The 18536-nt window shown below is 39.1% G+C and overlaps 1 protein-coding gene across 3 annotated transcripts in view; it reads right to left on the bottom strand.

The window, feature by feature from the left end:
* The window catches only part of iqsec1a (IQ motif and Sec7 domain ArfGEF 1a), a 97032-nt gene that overhangs the window by 61724 nt on the left and 16772 nt on the right, over positions 1-18536 (bottom strand). For 2 of the 3 annotated variants that reach the window (XM_042408858.1, XM_042408866.1), the window contains exons 2-3: positions 17535-17564; positions 7973-8080 (exon numbers count right to left, since the gene is read on the bottom strand). In XM_042408858.1, coding sequence (XP_042264792.1) covers positions 7973-8080; positions 17535-17564 — 138 coding nt within the window. The remainder of the gene's footprint in view (positions 1-7972; positions 8081-17534; positions 17565-18536) is intronic. The other variant, XM_042408860.1, reaches the window with a different exon arrangement.

Below are 18536 nucleotides of genomic sequence, written 5' to 3'. Positions count from 1 at the left end.
ACTGAGAATGGACTTTACAGCGAACAAGGAGACATCTTGTGTCCAGCAGTTAAACTTTTCACATTAAAAATATTTGCATTTTCATAGATTCATAGATTCATTTTTAATGAGGGAGAAGGAAGATTAATTTTAAGGATTTTAGCAAGATAATCGTACTTTTTTTGTGGAAAAAACATATCAGACTCAAATTATTATTCAAAACAGAGTATTTAGTATACATCTTAAAACATGTCTAGCGGGGATCTTTAAATAATGCAGAGACACAGCCAATGGTTCCACTACGTGCTGGCCAGCCTATATTGTTTTGTGTCATGATCCTTCAGAGCTGTTCACGTATGGTGTAGCTGCCTGAATGCAAAAACAATGAAAACAGACACACATGCAAATACACACATCCGTGCATTTCTTCCTCGGCCAAAAAGGATTAACGGCAAAACTGAGTGAAGCGAAAAGGCGCACAGCACAATGAGCCTCTACATTCTTCTCTGTTACTTAGACTCGAATGCGCTCCAGAATCAAAAGTGTGCGTTCCAGTGATCCGTCTTCATAGCGCAGCGTGGAGCCTGTAATTAACTCTTAGAGAATGTGATGACGAAACAGAAGCTGGGAACTTCAAAAGACAACCCGAGAGCTTTCCCAAGAGTTCAAACACATTATGGAAGTGGGCCCTCTGTTTCATAGGCCTATTAAATCATTGTGCAGTTGTGATTTCCCATTTGCTGAAATCAAAACTTTACAATACTAACAGCAGAGAATAAAAAGTGCCAATAAAGAAAGAATTCATACAACTGGCTGAATTTTATGGGAGACGGAAGGTACTTTCATTGCTGCTTTTTTTAAATTGACACTAACTCTCCCATACAACAACTGCTCCTTCATTTACCGGGAACTGTTTGCTGCCACATACAATAAATGTTTACAATGCCGTTAAGCCCTTTTCCAAAATGAACTCAGATATTGTCAAGGCCTTACAGAAGGGAAAAACTGCAGTGGACTACGTGCAATAACAGACATGGCGCAGGGTTCATGAACCTCCGTATTGTAATATTTTGTATTTGTTGTTCATGTGTCACTTTTACATCGTATTCACCGCATGCGGCTAGATCACAGCCTCATGAGCTGCCTTCCTGCCTCCAGCAGTCAGCAAATAACACACTGGCTGTTTGCAGACAGGCTTGGGGGTCTGTGATCCCAGGAAGACAGGCCATTTCCTGGAATCAATAGGCTGTGCTCTGCAGTGTTAATATTAGAGGGCCTGGAGATAATCACAGGTTCTGAAATAGTCATTCACCATAATGAATATCATAAAGCATCTGAATTATTTATACATGAAATGGAGCTCCTGGTTCAGATCTGTTCTAATGGTCGAACGCCAAATCAGAAGCCAGAACACAAATAAACGCGGCAGAGCAATATTAGCAGCTTTACGACCTTTTGGTAATACCATGAGAGCTTTAAGAGAGGGATGTAAGGAAAGATTTACACTTTACGATGACCGCCAAGCCCTACCTTTACCTCTGTAAAGCCACTGCCTGTATCTATTAATCAAGTCAGATGTGTTTTCTTAATTGAGGAGAAAGAAAGAGAGAGACGCAGATAGACAAAAGTCAGAGAGGATGAAAGAATATAGAGCAGCAGATGTTTTTTGATTGAGTGAAAGAAGAAAGAGTATATCTGTAGAGAAAAAAAAAGGAATCAAAAGAGAAGCGTGAAGCGAGGAAAAAGGATAGGGAGTGCATCTTGGGTATTTAAAAGCATTCATTCAGCTATGAGCTGGGCTTGATGGGTGCAGAGAGGTTTTAAATCTGGACAGGACTGAACTAGAAGGCAGCTGCAGGCAATGAATACAACAGCTACTGCACAGGCAATAACCCCCCCTCCCCGCCCCCCCCCTCCTCCGCCACAAGTCAAATCAGTTAAAACACGCTTTTTCATCACATGGTTGATAATACTGAGGAACTGCCACAGGTTTTTTTTTTTTCCTCTATTGATGAGGTCATCTATATTCCTATGTCACATTTGGTCATATAATGCGCTGCTTTTGTTGCATTTCCTTTCAGGTTGCAGCCACATGCCTTTAGATAAATTCAGATTCTTTTTCCCCCCCTCAGTCAACCGTATAGAGCAATTATCCAATGAGATGCAATCCTGTATCCCCATTGGCCTGGCTGAATGCTCCACTTTTACTTTCTTCACCTGACATAAACACACTTCCTGCTTTCACCCATCTCATTTCTGCGGAGCACTCTACACATATACATACACACACACACACACACACACACACACAAACGAAACAGCCATTAGACATTTTCAATATAGGTTTCCTTTCATATCAACACAGCAGTATGGGAGAAGATTCAAGTGGGAGAAATCATGGCAGGGAGGACATGGGGAAAAATGGTGACTGAAACAGAACATAGGTAGGCTATATAAAAAGAAAATTGAGAACAGACATGAACTGAATGAATGAACTGTTATGTTGACATTGTGTCCAGTTGGCAGGACATTAAAACTCCTCGCTGTTGGACTAGACTCACTACTTCCGCAGCCTCAACAGGGAACTCTAAATCTCTGTGTTCTCAGGTCACGGCAAAGCCAGTCAAGGGCAAAGAAACGCAGTTAAATAAAGTGCAGGCAGCATATGAATTGACAAATATGATATTCAATATCTGTCAGTTGATATTGAGACAGCAGCAGTTGATGGAGATGCTGTGAAAAACTTGGATTCAGCCACTTCAAGCTGTGTTAAATACACTGCTGGTAGACATGGTATTTTGTTTAAAGCTGCAACAATTAGCCTAGTAATCAATTAGTCGATTGATAGAAAATTCATCACCAACTATTTTGATGAATCCATTTATTTAGTTTATTCTTCTATGATAGTAAACTGAATATATTTTGGTTGTGGACTTTTGGTCAGATAAAAAGACGTTTGAGGACATAACCTTGGGCTTTGGGAAACAGTGATCGATATTTTTCTAACATTTTAAAGACCAAGTGACTAATCGATCGATCAAGAAAAAAATCGACACATTCATTGATAACGACAATTAAACAATTGTTAGGTGTGGCCCTAATTTTGTTTATATGTCACACAGAGTCATCGATGCAAGTCTGCATAAGCGGCATGTGCCAAATAAAAATGCAGTGGAAACCAGGTCACCACCATATATGTATATAAGTTTTTGCCTCTTTTTTATGATCAATTGGAAGGAATTATGCCCTTTCCAGATGTTGAAATAGTTTTAAAAATATTTCACTATATGTGACTGTTAATCTGACTTGGATTCTTTACTGTTCATTATCATAGACTACGCTCACTCTACTTCGGCAAGTCGGGACAGTGAAATTAAGTTTAATACAGTTTGTTATTCAGACCGAGTATTGCAGCTCAAGAGGCAATTTAACCATCCAATTTGTAGTTCATCTCTTAAAGTAATTCTCCTCTTCTCTCATTTTATTAATTAACTTTTCACTCTTGTAACGTTTATCTATTTTATGCTTTACATTTAATTTTGCAATGATTTCCCCCTCCCTGCTCTGACTGGGTCTAGTGACTATTGTCGTCTACAGGCACAGTTTTGGTCGGAAGCCGGTGATTGACTGTGCTTGAGAGCAGTGTGGGAAAGTCAAGAATGGAACGACATTAAACACCTAGAGGAACATGTTTATTGATTTGATGCATGTTGTTCTGATAGAGGTCAGGTAATCGACCACCTCTGTCCAGGTTCAGAGATCGTATTGCACTCAAGGCGTGATCATAACTTCTACATCCCAGTAATTTAACCGGCTGATATTAACAGTGTGTACTCATGTGTGGCGCTCATAACCTCGGAGTCAGATTAACAGACACGTCACTGTCCAAGGTGCTGAATCCAACAGCCAATGGAAATACATCCCCACTTATCTGGACCAAGGTTAACATCACAGTTGGGGCAAAGGGTAAGATATATATTTTTGTAAAAACACATGAAATTTGGATTAATTGAAGCTGGAGGTGAAATAATTAGTCCATTAATACATTTGTTGAAGTAGAGAAAATTGTCAGCTACAATTTTGATAATTGACTTATTAAACAGTTATTTAATGTAGAAAAAATGGCAAAACAGCTTCTCAATGTGAAGACTGCTACTTTTCTCTGTTTTATGCTGCATTTCTTTATATTTTAAATGGAATATCTTTGGGTTTTGGACTATTGGTCAGACAAAAATAGGCATCTGAAGATGTCACATTGGGGTCTCGTAACTTGGACATTTCGCTATTTATTATCAATAAAATGTCAGATTAATTGATAATAAAAATAATCATTAGTTGCAGCCCTGAATGAAACTTATTGTACTTTTGAAATCATGATAAAAAAAAAAACAACTAAAACATAAACATGCAGTGGAGTTGTCTGCCTAAAAAAAAGCCAGCTAGAGCAATACTTGACGAGAAAAAAAATCAACTTTCCTTTAATTTTAGTCATCTCAATATATTGCTCAAAACAACTTCTGCAATCATAAAACCTGGTGGGACAAACATTTGGATGAGCTGACTATCACACTCTGGTGATAGTAGTAAGTGAACACAATTAATTTGAATGGTTTGTAAGCTTATTCTTGTAATTTACCCTTCGCTCCTTCCGCTGATCATCTTAGCAGGCTCAGTAGAGGATTCATCATAACCAGTGGTCTAACAACTACATCATTACTTAACTTCATTGACTCAAATAAGTACGTTCAGGCATGGGAAATAAGCTGTCACATCTAGTGCCTGTGCAGCGCTATAGTTGAACAAATGCGTGTGATTGCTTTGTTACTGGGGCGGGAGGCAGAGGAGAGAGAGGTACAGAGTGATATGAGAGGAAGGCAAATAAGGAAAGGGAGGTAAAGAAAAAATACACAGCATAAGTAACAATACAAGTCAATCCCTTGGGTATGTTTCCGCTATTACATTCTAGCAGCCGCTCTACTTGCTCTGAATGTGATCGGTCGTCCCCGGAGATCGGCCCAACTCTGGCATTAAGCATGTTGGGCAAGTCAGTCTCTGAACAACACAGCTTCGACACCAAAGTTGCCCCATTAATCCCTAATATCTTCTCTTTAAGTTAGCTTCCAAAGTCTGCAGAAATTACTGAAACTTGTAGAGAATAACAGCATATAAGAGATGTCTGAAAATAACAATAGATTAAAATAACTGAGCTGCGATAACTAAATGCAAGTCACATTTTTGCTAAGTCTCATATTTGAAGTTTTCTTTAAGATTTTCCAATATGCTGACACAAAACACCCCAAAACAAGTGGAGAGATTGAGCGTACTGCAGGACATGGAACAGCAGCTCACAAATGGCATAATAATTAATATTTCACTCACTCCCCTTTAATGCCACACAAACAGAAAATACCGTTACAAAGATCAATCACTCGCTGAGAGCCTCACACGGCTCCACTGCTTCGGTGGAGAATGCTTACCCAACATTTTTTACATTTCTTTTCTGCCACCATGTGAAAAATGTTCAGTGGTCTGCAGCACATACCACATACTGGAACCGCAACATCCTGGGTTCAAATCTGGCCCTGGACCTTTGTCACTTCATGTCAAGTGATCTTCCTGTCTAGCTACAGGAAATAATGCCCAGAAAACAGGTAAGACATGACCAAAAAAAAGCTGTATAACAAATGTTTGCTTTCAGTTTGAGTCATTTCTCGTGAATGCGACTGCATTTGTGTGAGTCTGAGCCTGTGGGTGCTTTTCATTAGGCTAATTTATGCTTCCTTGTGTCCTCGTGTCCTCTCTCCTCTCGGAAATCGTTCCCCCTCCGCCATTACGCAGGATCTTCCAATCCGTCAAATGCACCTCGAGGAGACGAGGAGACGAGGAGCGAGGAGGCTCTTGGAGGAGCTTAGAGCGAGGAACCGCAGATGTATCCTACCCGGAAGTTTTTTACCAGATGGCAACACCCCTTTGATCGAACGTGTTTATTGATTGGTCAGCTGATCTGACGGGACAGTAAACAGTCAGGCTGTTGTCGTAATACTGGATGGAAAACTACCCGTGGAACAAGAATGACGTCACCAACAGCAGCTTTTTATATTTATTCATAAAATAAAAATTACTGAATCATGAATCAATCACAAAACTCTTGTAAAACTCTTGTATTATTTTCTTCATCAGCCAAAAGGCTTCTTTTTTTCTTTTCCATTTCACATACGTCTCAGCTCCTTCAGGAAAATGTGATGCCGCACAGCTGCGTGTCTCCTATAAAATCATCCTGAGCCTGAAAAGGACGTCAGACTTTCACAAACTAAATATATTATTTAGACATATTCTGCAGGCTACAGCTATTTTTTTTATTGCTCCTTTACGTCAGTTCTGTTCTTTCAGTAATAACCGGATTCAAATTGTCTATTTGTGTCTTATTCTGTGACAGACAGGCGCTGCTATAGATCTATAATCAAATGATAAAAATTGGAGCAGTTATCAGATGTTTTCCTTCCAGCTACCACTATGTAGAAATTATTCATTATTAAACTGTTGCTTAATAATTTCTACATATCGATAGTTAACTTCTACATATTTGACAGTTGAGGTGCTGTGCGTCATGAGTAGTTGCCGTCTACTCAAAATGGTGCTGAAGGGAGCAAGGACGTGCCGTTTGGTGAAAACAAATTCCTCCGCCCTCCCTCTCTTGCTTCTTTGCTAGGAGGAGCTGAGACGCGAGTGAGGGAAGCGAGGAGACACGTTAGCATAATGAAAGCACCCTGCATGTGAAACTGACCCTTAACAAATGTGTTGAGGGTGTGCATTTAGTGTTTGCTTGCATTCATTGTCATCCACACAGTAAAACAGACCAGAAACATTGTATAAGCAAGAGCGAGACAAGGACTAAATTGTCACTAGTGCCGCAGAAAATTCACCAAATAAAGAGAAAGATCAACAGAAAAGAAACCATCTGAAATAAATCAGCAGTGTCAAAACATTAGGTATTTGATGGGGGCATGCTCCCTTACAGTGTCATCATTGGGTAATTAGGGGTTGATTATAGCAGTGTGTCTGCGTGAGATGGGTGAGCCTAAACAGAAGCAAACAATGCTGCAGAGCTGAAGAGGAAAACAATCAACCTCTGATCAGAGTCATCATCTTGTTTACAGTCACGATCCATTTAACCTATTAGCTTTCGGCTGTGCTTGAAAATTACTCACTAAGCAACAATCACACGGGGCAAATAGAAAGAACACAAATGAGTTATTAATCAGCAAGAAAATTGCATTCCCTCATTTCTGCAAATGTTACCAAAGTCTAAAAACAACCCACAGATGTTCTTACTCATCAGAAACTTCTTAACACTGCGCTTTAAAAATAGAACGTGTTCCCACTACTGCACTGGGATTTATTTTTGGGCTGCACATGAGCCAAAAGTGGGCTATGGATTAGGCGCACATTGCTATTTGATGATGAAGCACGCGGCACTGGGAGGTGTCTTTGAAACTCTCTCCAGCTTTTTGAAGCCCCTTAAGTCTGTCCCACTGATGCGACTGCCTGCGCTCATCTCTCCTCGCACGTTGAGAGGCTCTTTAAAACTCAGAGCTCAGCCCAGACTAATGGCTGAGCAGCAATGAAGGCTCATATACGCAGGCATCATATTTCATTAGGGCTAAGGCTAATTAGCTCCTCCTACAGTGCATCTGGCCACTGGAGTTCACTGTACACATCAGGAAAAAACAACATTGCAGCACTGAAACTGCTGTGTCATAAAAAGCTGATGACTGGAGAACGGCTGTGAAGACTCAAACATTAGGACACAGCAAAGTCTGCAGCTGTCAAGCTGTCATGAACGATACATCTGCCACAGTAAGGTTAAGTACCAGTGCGTGAATAGGAGTTGTGATGACTTTCAGACATTAACAAGGCAAGAGTAAGTGCTGTAGTGCTCACGGGACAAACTAATCATTAAGCGTGTAGTCATAAAAATAACATCTTACTGTACCCAAAGGAAGCTGACTTCCACTTGCGGCAGGGGACGACTTTTCTGCAGCCTGCAGACACCAACCTCCCAGGATTCTCGGTGACTTCGACAGGTAGTGAGGCATGTCTCCTACAGAAGGACAAACATGTAAGGACAGATGTAACAGAAACTTCACAATGTGAGATGACTGTTCTTCATTAAAACTATCCATTTTCCCTCAGAGGTTTCCCACTGCAGGGTTTGTGACTTTGGTGCTTTTTTTGTTACCTCTGTGTCCTTTGTTTTTCACAGGGGAGGCCGACTATTTAATGCAATACTGTATCATTTGTCTGTTTTATCATTAAGGTAGCAAACCAGCTAATATGAGATTCTGTATTGTAACTTCCTCTTTGTGGCCGTCTTTAAAAGGAAAATTACATCAAAGGGTCCTAAACATGATTGGTTTCAAACCACTAACCACACAGTATTACCAAAGTACACATCACAACACAAAATATTACTGATGTGACATGAAAGCAAAGCTGAGTTAAGCTTGTGAAGTACTAAAGTATACCACTTAAAAGACCAGATCAGTGTTTTTGCTCGTTTTGGCCCATCGACAGCAACACTTAACATGACAGACTTTTGAACAAACACCATCTTTTTATTTGTTCCTGTTTTTTACTTTCTGAATGTGAATTAGGCAGCTGCTGGTTGTCATACATTTTAGTAGTTTGACTTGCAAACTTGCAAAGAAAGTTGCTTGTGATGCATACCAGTAATGTATTGTATTACAGTAAATATCACACTTAAATCACTTACATGGTCGTTAGGTTAATGTTGCATGGCCTGCAGATGAAACCGCACAATTATTTAAAAAGCTGGGTGCATTTATGTTACATCAGAAACAATCACCTCTACTGAGAAGTTAACTAGACAAATCTTCAATGCTTTTTTAAGTTTTAAATTTAAAATTTCATCCCATTTTCTCATGTGATTTTTTAAAATTTTTACTCATGTATTTAATGACCACAGCTACATCGATTATACAAATCATTTTAGTCATTTTAAAGTCCCCCTTCACTCTAAAATATTTTACTTATTATTACAGTACCAGTCAAAAGTTTGGACTCACTTTCTCATTCAAGAGAAATGGGAAGGTGTTTCCAAACTTTTGACTGGTACTGTACTTCAATTGGATGTTTGACCTTCACTGTGCAGAATGATGCAAGTGCAGAGTTTGACACTAGAGGGCTGTTTCCACATTAATCTGCTGAGGGGGGAAAGTTTCTCTTACTTTAAGTCTCAGTTTAAGGCCTGTACCTACAAGTGGAATTTGTGACATCACAACTAATTTGGCGCCAATATGCAACTTTTATAAGTGCACATACACTGAGAGTGGACTTGGACGTCTTTGTCCAGCAGTTAAAGTTTTAAAATTAACAATATTTGCATGTTCATAGTTTCTGGATTTTTAATGAGGTAGAAAGAGTAGATCTTGTATTAAGAATTTCTATTATGATAATTTACCTTATTTGTTGAAAAACCATATCAGACACAAATTATTATTCAAAGCAGAGGAAATGTATATGTTTTCAAACATGTCTGGAGGGGATCTTTAAAGCTACAGTGCAGGACTTTTGTCTCCCCCTTCTAGCAGTGAGAGTAATTACAAAAACACTGTCGACACGCGCCTACGTTAAAGGCCACCGATGCCCACTCCATTGCTATTGTTACGGCTGTAAAATGGTGGATGAATTGTTTTGAGTGTCACACAACCCCCACGAAATGACTCATTTCACTGTCATTTCATTTCATTGTCAGAATTTGATCCATTCAGTCAGATAACATTTGGAAAGTCTAGAAGAGCCGCACGATTGAATTATATTATCCCCATTCAAGTTAGCAGAAAGCTCTGCCCATAGAGCATGAGCAGTATGCATTCATCCATCCAGCACGTGAATGTCAAACCCAACACCAGAAAACTCCAGTATATTGTGAAATACAGAGAGATTTATCTGGTAGTGATAGGTTTAATCAGCATTGTGTGAACTCATTTGGCAAGAGCTTGAATGTAACGTTCATTTATTTCATTTATATGCAAAAGTTCTGCACTGCAGGTTTAAGCAAAAATTACAAGGATTTGGTTTCAGCTTATGAAATGTGATGATTTTTTGCTTTTCGTTGTTATACATGATAGTAAACTAGATATCTTTGGGTTTTGTACTCTTGATCGGAGAAAATACGACATCTGAAGACATCGTCTTTGACTCTGAAAAATTAAAACAGTAATTTTTCACTATTTTCTGACATTTTATAGACCAAACGATGAATCAATTGTTCAAGAAAATAATCTGCAGATTAATCAATAATAAATAGAATTGTTAGTTGCAATCCTATTAATGACACATAACTAGTACAACTTAACACATACTTGACTGAAATTTTGAGACACCATTGAGTTGTATTTAACTTTTTTGTACTAATGGCGGACTTTTTAACCATCTACTTTGTGTATAATTAAATTATATTACCTAATATGTTTATACGTTTAATAAACAGTACTAGAAATACTTGCCACAATTGTATGACTTATGTTCATTTTTGGATTTTTAGACATTATAGGAATGCAATATAATGCTGTTCTGAAGTCATTGTAAACTCCTGAAGGTTGGAGCTTTCCATCATGTGAACACACCAGATAAGCAGTTTTTTTCTAATCAATCCACACATTCAAGGGCATCACATACACTTCCATTTCTATTTTTGACTTTGTAACCGGTGGCATTGGCAGGCACAATGAAATAAAAGGCGTATCCCTTTGTTTGGCTTTATACTGCACAGTGTAATCGCAGCATGCTCAAGAAATGTGAACATGTTACAATTTCAACCAGAGAAGAACACAACCTGGACAATCAAAAAAAAAAGAATATGATTACACACAGGTTCCTTTGTGGTGTCATAGTTTGTGCTCGGTGTACTGCAGTAAAAGCAGTTTTGTCCTCTACTGATCATTGCGCTGACATTTCTCATCTCCTTTCACTGGATACCATTTCCACAAAAAACTATTTCACTCTCTCTCTCATCTGTTGTTTGTTACGGTTTTCACTGATCCGTGCCACCTTTGGGCTGCTTGTCGCAGACAGGCCAGGCACATTTCTCAGCCTGTCAACTTGCAGTCAAACACCAACAGACTCCCCATCTTTCTCAGGGGATGAGGTCTTCATCAAAAACATAAAGCCACATCTGGCTCGATACAGAACGTCATCAACCATGTAATGATCATAGTCATAGCTGCCAATTTCATTTTTTACCCATTTTTCATGCGCATATGCTGAAGGAATGATTTCTAATTGTCAGAGAAATAAAATCATAAACCAAATAACATTACATTAGACTCCATTTCCTTCGATTCACAGCTATGCATTTTTTTTAAAAAGCATTTTTAACAAAAACACAAGTATCCTTCATTCTTAAGCACAGCTTGTACTCAGCCTCTGTATGAGGCCCTGAGTAATATCAATGGCTTATTGTGTCATAGCTGCTGCCATTTGCTGCTGTTTCGGCATAATGAATTATTAATTCAAGAAATGCTAATGTCTCTGCTCTGGCTGAGTTGGGAGCTCTGAACCTTGAATTAGTCTCAAATTTCTTCCTGCTTTCCATTAGTTACTCTGATTGTGCTGTAGAGTCAAACAATCAGACCCTGTCTCAGACCTGTCAGTGCAATGACTGATGCACCAACAACCACTGCTCACAAAAACATAGCAGCTCTTCTCCACTAGGGAGAGATGTTCTATGTCTTTAAAAACATATAATTCATTGTCATTGCTTTCTTTACACACGAAAGCTGCGTGGAAAGGAGTGTTTTCAGAACAATGCCCGATTGAGACCTGAAATCTCGTTTTCTCTGTCAAAAAGGGACTCGCACAAGGACGAAGACTGCAGGCTCGGTGTCCTACCCATTGAAGTTGAGCATCGCTCTCCATGGCAACAAGAGATGTTGAAGGAGACGAGAGAAGACGATAGGCTTGTGTGATCCCTGCGGAGAGCGCCGGCTGAGGGTGAGAGACAGCACTAGACGAATAGTGAAACACAGCACTGTCACCTCTCGTCCCTGCAGACAAATATCAGTTCAGCTGCCCTGATACATGCTGTCACTGCACCCGAGGACGGGCCAGCTCTTTTTAGGTTAGATTTCCAAGTGAATTAAGTGCAGTTCAGTCTCCGCATTGTGCTGTTTTAGAAAAATGTCCTGCTTTCAAGCTCCACAGCCATTTGAGCAAACACTTCATCTGTTAGAAGCAAACGAAGTGCGGTCTCTTCAGCACTGCTTCTATTTAAATTGTATGTTAATTCCTCTGGCGTGTCATTGCAAATGAACCCACATGACTTTTGCACTAAAAACAACAACAAGTTGGCCAGAATTAATGTTTAAATTGAATGGAAGCACTTTATTTACTGGTGTTCTTTGGAGAGACACTCTAAGAGAGATTTTGACCCCCTACAAAAACAGCCCAGCAAAGCTTTATTCTTTTCATTGTCATCTCTGTAATAATGGGAGATCTTTATAATCCGTGCCTCTCTGTTTCCCCCAACTCTCTATAGAGCATTTCTGGGAAATAAAAGCCACACACCCTGCCAAGGCTTTGTAGAATACCTCCAGTCACTCACTATACTGCAGTTCTCTTGCCTTCATATGTGTCAGACCAAACATGTTCATTAAAAAAAAAACAATCACTATCTCAAACAATATGAAGTTTCAATTAGCCTTTCAGTTGTCAGACACTTCAGATAAAACAACTACCATCCACCACAATACATGAGCTCACCAGGTAAACACAGGTAAACAGTTATAAATAACATGAGCACAAATAGACTCAAAAACTATTCAGTGATAGATAAGAGCCTACTCCTCAGCTATTGTTGTGTGCCGGTCTGGGTTTATGAATGACTGCGGCACAAAAGTGCATCAGGGAGTGAAAGAACGTCTTATCATCAGACATTCACTGAAGAACAATCCAATAAAAGCAGGTCATTGAGGCCGTTGAGCGCCTGCCTGCCTGCCTATCTCATCCAGGTTCTAATCACATCTAAATGAAGCCATCCATTCTTATTACAGAACAGCAGACCAATTAAACACTGCCATGTTGTTATTCCTCTCTCATTAGCCACGGATTGTGTATGAGTAATCCCCTATCACTGATAGGGCCTGTCTCTCTCTCTCTCTCTCTCTATCCCTCTCTCTCTCTCTCTCTCCACACACGCGCAAACACACACTCAAACTTCTATCAAACCAGTCCAAAGCAATCCTTCGGGTGCAGGGCTTATTTATTTATAGCACCAGTGCCAAGTTCAGTGGCTTTTCCATTATTAATGATAATGAAACCTACCAAGCCATGTAACACACAAAATTTTAAAACAACCAGGCTCACTCATGTCATGGTGTGGCACATTAACAGGGTGAGAGATGTAAGTGTGACTGTAAGATGTTAAGTGTGACTGTAAGTCTGCTGTGTGTTGTCAGCAAAGTGCTGTGTTGGCAGTTCTACTGATTTCAAAAACAGCTTTGAGCTCCAATACAAAAGAGAACTCAGAGCCAAGATAAACCATGTGACTGATAGAGGAATTCACAGTAATGGTCGCAGCAATTTGAAACTGGCTGCTGCTTCACTTTAAAAAAGATGCTACTGAATATTTACACTGAGATGCTTGCACTATATCCACATATGTCTGGGGGAAAGTATTACAGGCAGTAGCACACAGCAAGTTTTAACAAGTTGAGAGGCTAACTGCTCCGTTGTCTATAGGGAGGAGTGTAGTGGAACTAGCTACATAACAGTGCTGGAGAAGGATCAAAATTCATTCATGTATATGGGACACGCTGCACTTGCGTCTGGTAATTGGTAGTATATTTTGAATGCAGATGAGCCTGTTTTCTATAGTATGTTGTGATTTAGGCTTTGTTGTGGAACCACTTTGCTCTAATTTCCTTTATCAACTGGTCTTGTGGTGGTGGGTGCATTTGAAACTATGAAGTGTTATAGCCAATGAAAGTGCTTTCCACATATCTAACTGATTAGCTGAGTTTAGCCAAATGAAGCCCCACAGTGTAATATAAATAATAATGAGTTTAGCAAATTGAAAAGCGAGTGGTGAACAAAACTATTGACTTAAAATATTTATTTTAAAATGCCCCTTTTTTTTTTTTTACCTTTTAAAGCTGTAGCATTACATTTATTTGTGAATTTAGCTATTTACTCTATTTGTTAAACTGTATTGTCATATTGATTTTAGAATCTCCAATTTAAGTAGGTACTAATTGATACATTATATATAATAGATATATTATTATTAGCTCCTGATAAAATACACTGTTTAAGATTTAATGACTGGTTCAAAATCTGTTTTGTTTGGGATCCCTTACAAAAAGGGGGCGACTAAAGTTGTCAGAAGTTCCACAAAAGAGAAAGAGAAAGAGATTTTGTTTCTAAACTTCCCAGATGCTTTCATTTCAATAACTGTTCAAGGTTCAAAGGAGTAAGATTATCAAATGTTTCCCAAAAAAGATGACAAGTTTCTGTGGCAGAACTTTTTTTTACCCCATTAATCATCTCACAACTCCTCAGATTTATCTTGTGATCCTTTGGAGGGGGCCCAGCCCAGAGGCTGAGAATCACTGGACTAAACCACTATTAAATTTTAATACATTCATTTTAAGCCACAATAGCAGCATGAATCTGGTTAGTTGGATGGCTTGCCATGAATTTATGTACAGATATTCATGGTCCCCAGATGAATCCCCTGATTGTTAATCTTTTGCACGACCAGCAGGTGAAAGTTTTCACTTATCCAGTAAAGTATCTCATCATCTACTCGGTGGAATGGAACAAAATTATGTACAGACATTTGTGGCTCCCATAGGATGTGTTCTAGTGACTTTGGTGATCCTCTGACTTTTCCTCCAGCGCCACAATGAGGCTGACCTTTGTGATTTTTTTTAGTGAAATGTCTCAACAACTGTTGGACGGATTACCATGAAATTTGTGACCCCTTAAATTCATGTCTAACACCATCATGAAGTCAGCATTTTAATGTGTACAGTACTTTGGTTTATATCCAAATACCTGTAAAACTAATGACATTCTCTCAGCCATACTTTCTGTTTCATGCTAATTAGAAAATGTTAGCATGATTATTGATGTTATAGCTGCAAGCATGCTTACACTGTCATTGTTAGCTTGTTAGCATGTTGATGTTAGCATCTAATACAAAGCACTGCAGTGCCTAAGTAGAGAGCTGCTAGCATGGCTGTAGACTGAGTCTTGTCTTGTCTTTGAATGTAATTATTGACCTGATTTATCTGTGAAGTATTTCACTAACACTCAGTGTTGTCCAATTACATAATGCATTTTTTAACTAGCTGCTTTAAAAATTGGTTTACTGATGGATTAATTTATTCACTTCTTTTTATTATTCTTTATTTACACCTTTTTTTTAAAAATAGTTTTACAATCACTGTACATCCATTCAAATTTACATGTCCATCTTGCTAACGTGAAGCAGGTGTGCCAAATGTTGAGCACTTTAACATCACTATCACCACTGCAGGGAAATGAGCTGCTCTTGAGGCTTTCCTCTGATCTGCAGGATCAGTGCCATCATGTCTATTGCTCACAGCGGAGCAGAAGTCAGCAATCAATTTAACTCAGAAATGTCACGGATTTTGCATTTTGTCTGCAGCTGCCAACAGGTCACATAGTCCAAAACGTGCTAGTAAAAATGTGCAGATGAAGGCTGAAGCTCAGCTTATACAGTAGCACTATAACAGTCTTGGCACACCGGTTTTATATTAATGAGGGGACAATTCGAGGAACTGTGGCCAAATTCACAACCAAGAAATGCATGAGGATGGCGGCTGCCATTTGGGAGGTTTCCAACCACATCAAAGCATCAATTTGGCGAGATGGGATTGTTTGCCTCTGAAGCCTTGTCCTCATTTCTATTGCTATGCTTTTAAGATCCCACCATCAGCAGCTGCAGCACTCGCTAGAGCTGAACTTCATGGAAAAAATAAATAACAATAACCAGAGGACCCTCTCTTGATATTAGTATATACACATCACATATGTGTTACGGTATGGAAAACCATTACCCCAGTAATGTTCATTAAACAGGCCTGGGGGGGAATCACGAGTATTCCAGAAATGTAATAAAAAAATTATTAACTCTGATGATTAATCATTCTAGTGTTCGGATAATGATAAAAGACAATAAACAACAAATATTAATATACTGTATTGCACTATACACTGTGCCACAATATGAAGCCCAGAAGGGTCAAATTTCAAAGGTGAAAAAAAGTGGAAACCAACACTTTCTCTGTCTTTGACAATGTTTAAATACTTTCTGTGATGCTACAGAGTCTACAGAGGTGTGTGAGCTTAAAAAAAACATTACAGAGTGTGAAACACTTCATGGCTTACATTACTGAACACCAAATTGTTATTTCAGAAAATCTCTCTATTGTCCACAAGCACTATCACCCAAAGTTTTGTAATTAAAACACTCTAAAACATCAAATAAAACTCATTATAGCATTTTAATATTTTGAGTGAAATTAATACCTAAAACACTATTATACAATGCATTTTAAGTTGCGATATAACCTATTTTCTATGCTGATGTTTTTGTCCTCTGGCACACTAACGTTGGTGAGGATGCTACTGAGTGGCAGACAAACTTCACATACAAATCTCACAAACACATGCACACACACTTGCATGCACACACATTTAGTGAGATGGTACAAAAACAAAGACTGGCATACATCTCCAGGCTATGTCCCCTCTGGATTTGCTTCAAATTCGTAATGGGACATTTAGAGCAGAAGAAAAGCGGCCTGGGGAGCGCATACAGTGAGTAGAGTACCTAAGGAAAGAACAGACATGGCCTGGAAAATTTTCACTTATGCATGGTCTCCACTACGCTCTATTCAACTTGTCTAGACACTGTTGGGTGCTTAATACACAGTGCTACAGAGGCAGAGGAAGAGTTTGGATCCCACAGTGAGGCACCTGTAAATAGAGATGCTACAGATAAGGAGTGTGTGTCTACCAGAGAGAGAAGCCCATCTACTCTCAACATGTAAGCTATATTTCTTTGCTGTATTCACGGCAATGATAGATTCACATGATAGTTTTAAATCAGGGCAAATCTTAACAATCCACAAATCTCCAGCCACTTAAGTTCGCTCACACAGCGACCAAGCTAACAATAGTGGAATGTGACCTTGGACCGCCTTGATATAAACTCCAATCATCTCCTGCACACTGTAATATCCACAAACACCAATAGCAGGCACCACATCAGGCCTGCCACAACCCTTCAGACAGAGAAAAACCACTCACTCTGGCTATCACCATAATCCTTGGCTACTCAGCTTCACTCTCTCAAATCAAAAAGACTTACATAACACCATGTCTTCACCAAAGTCTTTTTCTCCCACAAAAGGCACAGGATTTATATTCAAATATTCAGGCAGATGTAGCCACAGATACACACATGATAGAGTAGCTTATTAGAGCAGTTGGATATACTGTACCTGACCATTCTGGCAGTGTCACATTCAGACCTGGAAGACAGAAAAACACTGGTTCAATGATTTTGTTGTGCATTTGGAAACAAGGGTGCTGCAGTATGTCAGTAATGCAGCTAAATACATGCACAGTATCATAAAACGCCTCACCGACCACCATCACTTGAATCAGCAACTGCACTACAGCAGCCAACTTTAGCTGTTTGGCACTGAGGGGTGCTACACTCTAAAACAGATCAATCTTCACACTTTAAAGTCGAGCTACAACTTACTGTGGATGTGGCATATACAAAATTGTACATTCACACTCCAGTGGGTGTGTCAAAAATGTCTCCTCTGCCAAGTGTCTATTATAAATACAGCATTTGTTCTTGCTGATACAAGAAGCTTATTTTTTTGGGTTTGGTGTTGATTAAACTCTATGGTCTTTTGAAGATTCTATCATTTTTCCCTCTTATGTGAGAAACCATAGTGGACAAAACATGAGAAACATCTCTCAAATGTTACTATTGAATAGGCCTTTTTCACAGAAGAGATCTCTCAGTAGGAAAAGCAAAGGTGAAATAAAATTACTGATAGCTGAATTCCACTTAGCTGCTTCAGTTTTAGGGTCCTGGTATTGAGGTTTGAAGTGGGAGGAGGTATTTTCAGTGCCCCTAGTTCCTAAAGTCCCATTCAATTTCTCCATTAGCAATTTTAATGATGTAATTTATAGTTGGAGCACTTCAAAGGCTTTGATGGACATGTAATTCTCCCGGGTGAATCAACAGTACAAAACATGAACAACTGTGTTAGAAAATACCTGGTTCTTTCATAAAAAGTCGAATGTATGAGTCTGTGTACGTGAAAACATAAATGGGTAAAACTCTACTGCAACTCCTGAGGTGCATTTTTGGTATGAAACATTCAATCACCAACTAAGCTAAATATTACACTATTTTTTAATTCATTTTCAGATTCAGGGTCAATTGTGGATGTGTGCATCAACTGACTAGCTTCTTCTCCATA

The sequence above is a fragment of the Thunnus maccoyii genome, chromosome 4, assembly GCF_910596095.1.
Source record: "Thunnus maccoyii chromosome 4, fThuMac1.1, whole genome shotgun sequence".
Lineage (NCBI taxonomy): Eukaryota > Metazoa > Chordata > Actinopteri > Scombriformes > Scombridae > Thunnus > Thunnus maccoyii.
The sequence above is the reverse complement of the archived record's forward strand: the minus strand, read 5'-3'. Positions and strand labels throughout refer to the sequence as shown.